Below are 7,400 nucleotides of genomic sequence, written 5' to 3'. Positions count from 1 at the left end.
CAATAAATGGAGATGCAAAAGCACAATTTTGTACTAAGAATGTAGAAAAATGCAAGAGCATAGGTCACATTTTCAAGTAGCTTAACTTCTTTGGGAAACACGCAGTATTAAAACTGCATGAAAAATGATGCATAGCTAACTTTTGGCAAGTATGACAGCATGTCAAGTGAGAAAAACGCCTTTTTGTGTGAAAAGAGAAATGTTTGTTTACATGAGCAACTAATTTGTGCAGTTTCAAATTTAGACTTGGAAGGGGAGGATTTCTCTTTACTAAAATAATTGGGGTAGTACTGAAAAGACAAATAGATTGTTTAACGTAACAGACAAAACTCAAGCCTAAATTCAGAAAGGCACATGGACTGCAGCAATACGAGCTGAAAATACAGTATAGAGTAAGATTACAGCAGGAACTCTCTTGTTAAGAAATATTGTGAAAGACGGAGATAAGCATTCAGCCCTTCTCTATATACAGTTTCCCTTATGGGCAGAAAGTGAGGCATGCTGCACTTCATGATGCCAGCAGAGGAAGTAGTTAATGAAATAACAGCCACTTCGATGGCATTTTCAAGTATACCTTGTCTAATTGTATTTTAACCATACAAACTAAAGCAGCAAATACAAATCACATTTTCCTTCTTTGAAGCACAGGAGAGAGAGGTATGATTGTTTGGTATTTATTTAGAATTCCCAAGCTGTATCATCTTCATTTGCAATAATATGTCCAAGTTCAGTCCCAACTGCTGTTGAAGGCAGTGCCAAGAACTCCGATCCGTTATTTTGAATAGGAGGTGGTAATAGAGACAGTAGTGAATTCTGTGTTTGTTCTTTTATCTAGAAAGAAGAAAAGTTAAAACAGGGCTGCACACAGAAGTCTACATAACCTTGCATCTGACTTGATTAAGAGCGTGTGAAATCAGAGCCATGTTACAATATTGAAAATAATACAATGTGTTTAGCTTTCCTCACTCTAGGGTAAGTTGAATTAGTCTTTCAAGACTAATTACATCAGCTATGCAGTTCTGTTTTAAATTAAGAATATTAACCATTATTCTTATTAGTTAGGCTGACTATAGTTAATTTAAACCAACTTTATCAAAGGGGAAATGGATTACTCTTATGCTTCTCACACTCTATCAATACCATTAAAAAAAAGTACTCTGAAGCAGATATGCTGTTACAGGATGTTTCTGACTCCAGCTAACTTAATTGTTTTGTAATCCAACTCTAATATTTTGTGGCTTATTTAGGTTATAGCTGTGTCATTTAACAAAATGTAGTAAACTCACCTGTTTGAAGAACGTATGCGAAAGCAAACTGCTTGCTGATGGCCTGGATCATAAAATGAACAATATATTATATTTTGGAAAGTAAAATACTGCTTTTGGAAAATGGGCCAGACTCACAAATCAGTTTAAGTCCTGTGGTTTTTCACCCACAGGACAAATGTGAGGCATGAGAAAAGCAGCACAGGATTCCTACATTCTATGCCTCAATTTGTAGTGAAGGCACCACTAAAGAAATCTATTCTTAAAGGCTTTTTCACTTTTCTGTTTAACAAGAAGTTTAATGTCTCATTCAGAAGAGACATAGTACTGAAACCATATAATTCAGATTTCTGTTTTTTTCTTGGACAAAGTACATGTTTAAAGATGAATTTTACTTGTTACAAAATATGTTGATATTACAAGAAATTCAAGGGACAAACAACTTTAAAAGCATGGTTCCTTTATCAGACAAAACAATTCTTAAATTACAAAACCAAAGGTACGTGTAGTGTTTTGCATAGTACTCTGGTCTAATGGTATTCAACTAATTACTGAATCCTAAATTGTGGGCTATACATAGTCTTACATTGAAGTAAGACAGAAAATTAGTTTTCACCAGAAGGTTACCTTTTCTCAGGGTCCTGTTGCAAGCAAAGTTCAACCAAGTTGTGGAAAGCAGGTGAAAATGTTTTGGAAAAGGGAATTTGTAGTCTTTCACTGGTCATTGTGCGTGTCATGCTCTCACCAATTCCAGAATCGACACCTGATCGGGAATTCTTCATCCTGGATTCCCCACGGGGAAAGGTATTTATATCCCAAGGACAATATGTGGGACCTTTCAGCTTTTGCAGCAGCATCTGTTAGAAAAGAATTGCAGTGTAAGAGTCCCAACAGCTATCCAGACCTATTTAGGCTAAGCTGTGAAGATCCAGCAATGGAAGGATTATTTGATCTAGAAAGAAGCATGCATATTTGAAATAACAAAAACCAGCCACCATTTCAGCAGTAATAGAATTGATTTCTCTAAGTAAAACAAAAAAAGCTCAGGGTGTTTTGAAATAGAAGTAAGAGTTTAGCATCATACCTGAGTGCGAGGCATATCTTGAAATGGAACATGACCATTAGCTAATTCACATGCTGTAATTCCCACACTGTATATGTCAGACTTCATGTTATACCCAGACAAATCCTGTGAGAGAGAGAAAACTCTGCTGCATCACTGAGGCCATTGAGCAATGCTGACAAAAAATACAAGTGTCTGTTTGAAGACAAGATTCTAATACCCTGTAACCTACATGGGATTGAGGCAATTAAATTGTGAAACCTCAGGCTTTGTTCAGAAATCTGATGGTTGTACTGAAAACAAGTTTTGGGATCTGCAGTAGTTTCCCAGAAGGTGAGGTAAAGAAACTTAGTAAAGCACAACCTTATCAACAGGTTTAAAACTGGTTCTCTTCAGGAGAATTACACATTCAGTACATCTACGTCTTTTAAAAAAGTTGCAGTTCATCAGCTACCACTGCACTTCTACAAGCAGACTTAAGTACTTCCAGTAACTTTGAATAGGAGAAATGTGGTGTAATTTATACTAACCTGTCTCAGTAGTTCAGGACTCAGCCAAGGAAGCACAGATGTACTAAATTGAGGGAAATCATATACCACCTTTGACTTTTGTCCATTGTCAACTAAACTGTAGAGGTTGTTTAAGCCAGAGAGAGAAACCAGCCCATCCCCTGAAATCAGAATGTGGCTAGCTTTAATATTCCTGTAACATAAAGTGGTAAATTTTAGTTAAAAGAATTATTCAAAGCACTACTAGAGTAGAAAGGCTTACATATTTAATTAACTTAGTGAGATCTTAGCATGCCATTCTATTTAGCATATTATTTTCACTCAGTATGAGTTGTCTTTTTAATACAGTCCCAAGAGAGAGAAGAGATGATCAGCAAGAAAAAACTGCCAGAAATTGGAGAAGGGCCCTCCTTCCCTGCAAAGAGTGTGAAGTAAGGAAGCCCTTTCTACAACTGTGCTTCAGAGACAAAGCCAGATAGCTGTATAATCCATGTAACAACTGGCTTTAAGTAATGTCTGACTACCATTCTTGTTAAGCTTCTACAAACTTGGTTCTGCTGTATTACTGAAAAAAAATGCTTCTGCACTGTCTGACATAAGAAGGTATATCTAGAAAAAGGAAGGAGACAACATTTAAGCTGAAAAATAGTTTTGAAGGAAACTACATTCTTAATAAACAGGATGCTGTAATCTGATTCTTACCTATTGACATTCTCCTACCTGTGAATGTAGCCATTCTGGTGCATGTAATTTAATCCTCTGATTGCACCAAACAGAATGTTCCCTATCAAAGGTTCACTCATTCCTTCAGGAAAGTAAGTCTTAAGCAGGTGTCTAGCTGAACCTGGAAGTGAAAAAAACCAACTAGCTAAGCCTAACAAGTCTTGTTCAATTACTTATCTATGTTTGCTCCATTGTATACATTCATCAAGAGCAGCATTCTCATCTTTATATTGACTATGGTACATCAAGAACAGTTATATGGATGCAACGGATGCATGCATCAAGAAAAGATCACACTCAAGGCATGCTTCTGTTAACTGAAAGTCTATGCCAAACCTGTATTCAATCTAGACAAGTTTTCTGTTGGCAAAATTCAAAGTTGTATAAAATCAAATACACCTCTCAATTACCATTCCTCACATGGTAGGTGTTAGGACTAAGTTCAATGCAGTTCAAATACCAGTCTTCACTACATAAGTCTTCTTTAAACAAATGGTTCAGGAAAGTTTGTTTATTCTACAAGACAGGAGATGCTTAAAGAAAAACCTCTCATGGACCATGTGGTCCAAATTGTATCATCCCTTTTTCCTATTCCAGAATTGCAGTTAACAGTTCTTACCATAAGCCATGAATGGGGAGATGACCCAAAGCCAACTACCAGCTGTAAACACTGTCCAAAGTGTCATTATGTTGGGATGCTGGAAAAAGTGGGATAAAACCACCTCATTCTATGGAATTAAATGAAAGTTGGATGTGTTAACCACAAGACAACAGTCTTACTAAGAGCATTAACTATGTCAGTAATCAGTAGAAAGAACCGTTCCCTGCGTGTATTTATATAGAGTTGCAGGTGATGTGCATAGCCTGCAACAAAAATGTAAATAACTTGCCTATAATTACATTTGTCTAAAGTAAATCTAGTTTGCTGATAGTCCAAAGTTTTGCTGTTAAAATAGAGAGTACAGAATATGTTTCAAAGAAAAAGTTTTACAATTTCTAAAGCAATTTCTAAAACACTTGTCAGCTGTTTTCTTCAGAAAGCAACTCTCAAATTTACATGTGCCTTGTGTTTATATTCTACTCCTTTGGAGGAAAAACTTGATTGCAATGACCCAGTACGAACACAAATGCTACCTCTGTTTAGTAACCTGATATGTATTCATTACTATATTCATCAGACTTGTGCAGAAATGCTGTTGCTTTACCTGTAAGGCTTTCAAATGCTCTTCAGAGCAATTTTCTAGGTCTGTGATCCTTACTGCAACTTGCATGCCTGTTGGCGTATGGCGTGCAAGGTAGACTGAAGTTAAGTTGTTGAACCTCCTTCCTGAAACCAAAAGTGGCTGCCTTAACATTCAAAAATACAATAATCCACCACATAATTTCCTTCACATTTAGAGATAATTTTACAGTTCTAAAATTCCAATTGATAGCAGCATGACCCTTTCTTTAAGAATGTTAAGAACTTAAGTAGTTGCAGCAAATTATATTCAGCAAATTAGTTAAAGCATGTCTCTGTTATTTTTAGAACAAGTAAATGTGTTTAAACATTTTTCAGTATCAGTTATAAATCTAAATGAATAAAACTTCCAGCATGCATATTCACATAAACATACGTATGCACAGCAAGATTCGGGGCAGCCATCCTTAGAACAATCAACTCGGGCAGTCAAGTGACAAGACATGATATTACTTAATGATGTGTTTATTGTCCACAAACATCAAAAGAAAAATTCAGGTAACTGTTGATTTGTCTTCTATCTTAAAATAAGTGATTACTGAAAGATGAGCAATGTTCTGTACTTTTCTCAACTAAGGAGACACAAGAATAGTTCTAGTCAGCTGATAATACACTTTCAAAACTTAATATTCACTGCAGTTAGCAATAACCTGTTGAGAGCAGGAATAAGAAATTTTTTAAGGTACACTATATTACCTATTTCCAGCTGGAGTTCATAGTGAGAGACATTAGAAGAGCAAAATACCATTTCATTCCTTCCTGTGGACGGGGGAATCCAGGCTAGATCAGAATCAGCCTAACAGCGAGGAAAAACAGTTTTCAAAATGACTATGTAATTTTTAAACATTTACATGTTTAAAGTTAATGCAGAAATATCATTAATTAGAATGCTAAGGTGAAGTACTCAAGTCAGAACATTCAAGCTGGTGCTTTTACCATTACACTGAGCCTTAGTTTTGAGAGCTACTGGTTTTTGTGTGTGTGTATGCGCATTTGTTTTGTTTTTAAAAGACAAATCTTGGTACAAGATTAAGAGTAACACTTAGTCACCTATAGACTTCGTCCAGAGTGGAAGCCGTTGAAGTACTCTGGTTATTTTTGCTGTTAACATTTTAAGAAGCACCCACTATTGACATTATTTTTACTATGTACCAGCTTCGTATTTAACATTGACAGTTACTGTTTCTATTTTCTTCTTACCAGGCATTCATGGACACTGCTCTGAGACAGCTCTTCTGGTCTGATCGACTCAACTGGTGTACGTAGAATACAGGAACAGTCCTTGAGAACAGGAACAAGTGAATGTTAGTGGAGTTGATGCAATGTATTAAATGAGGCCATGGGAAAACATCAAAAGTAGCCGCTATAAGCAGGAGTTTTCAGAAGGTTTTCTGCTACAAGTCAGTCAAGCAAGAGGTTAAGAAACACCATAGAGCTCATAAGTGGCAGACCTAGAGAGAAGAGATACTAAACAGTCTCCTTCACTTAAAGTTGAAAGTTTAAACATCTCAGCACTGTGGAACTCCTCTCAAGCAAGAGATTTCACCAGAACTTTTCCACATTAAGGTATGACAAGGTACAACTGCCAAAGATTTTAGGGTTGAACTAGGTGACCTTAAAAGGACCCTTCCAACACAAAGATTCTATGATTTTTAAATACTGACTTACCAAACAAGACATGGAACCGCTTTAGATCAGGGGAAGAGTCACACACACCCATTTATCCTAGAAAAATTAAAGTAGCAATGTAAGATCATACATAAACCTGTGATAAATGTAAGTCTCTCTAATCACAATTGTGAGGATTTCCTCTCAGTTAACACACACACAAAAATAGCCCAAAACTACAGCTCTGGGAAAGCCTGCTTCTATTGAGCCTTTAAGCAGCATATGGATTTCAAACTCCATGCTGAGGATATGCAATATACATTCTAACTCAAGTTTTCCTTTTTGATTAATGCATTTAAAGATCTATTACCACTTCTGAACAGACAATTTAATTGCAGGTTAACTGCATAAGTGCAGAAAGTAAGAAAGAATGGATTCCTGAGTCCCTGGCAGTTTGTAGGAAAACAAATAATTGTCTGTTGTTTTAAAGGAGCACAGCTGCGCTAGTCAGATCTCGGCTCAGCCTTGTGCAGCTGAACTAGCTCACAGGAAAAGCAAGCCAGAAGCAATTGCACTTTACATTTCACAAGTGAGAGCAGAAATACTATTGTAAGGGATTTGAATTAAAAAAAAAAACAGGCGGGGAACCAACTCAGACAATTTTCACTTTACTTAGGCTACAGAATCAGCATTCAAACTACCTCACAGATGGGAATAGCCATTCTGAAAGTCCTCCAGCAGACTTACTTTATGTCTGATGCCTTGACAGCTTAGGCAGTGAGGAGAGAGAGATGATTACATCTAATAAGCATATCAAACCTTCCTAAGTGTAGAGTGGGACTAGCTAATTTGCTTTAGCTACAAGCAAGTCTTCTACCATGATGAATTCAACTTGGTAGCTGACATAAAGTCAGCTATAGAAGGTAGCTCCATGTTAATATGTAATTATTGCTTGAAAGTTAACTTTAAAAGGGAGAAGGACTATATCAGAA

At 36.5% G+C, this 7,400-nt stretch overlaps 1 protein-coding gene across 1 annotated transcript; it reads right to left on the bottom strand.

The window, feature by feature from the left end:
- Window positions 1–449: 449 nt before the first annotated feature.
- On the bottom strand, window positions 450–6,480 carry STRADB (STE20-related kinase adaptor beta). Its single transcript, XM_010291806.1, has 11 exons — window positions 6,469–6,480; window positions 6,001–6,081; window positions 5,497–5,596; window positions 4,766–4,887; window positions 4,180–4,288; window positions 3,558–3,681; window positions 2,859–3,030; window positions 2,350–2,454; window positions 1,893–2,122; window positions 1,287–1,329; window positions 450–831 (listed from the first exon to the last, which is right to left on the bottom strand). Exons 1-11 carry the CDS (start codon window positions 6,478–6,480, stop codon window positions 679–681), a joined length of 1,251 nt encoding a protein of 416 aa, XP_010290108.1. The 3' UTR covers window positions 450–678.
- Between the last annotated feature and the right edge of the window lie 920 nt (window positions 6,481–7,400).

Source organism: Phaethon lepturus, unplaced genomic scaffold (assembly GCF_000687285.1).
Source record: "Phaethon lepturus isolate BGI_N335 unplaced genomic scaffold, ASM68728v1 scaffold19707, whole genome shotgun sequence".
In the NCBI taxonomy this organism is placed as follows: Eukaryota; Metazoa; Chordata; class Aves; order Phaethontiformes; family Phaethontidae; genus Phaethon; species Phaethon lepturus.
Note: the sequence above shows the minus strand (reverse complement) of the source record. Positions and strands in the feature narration are given on the sequence as shown.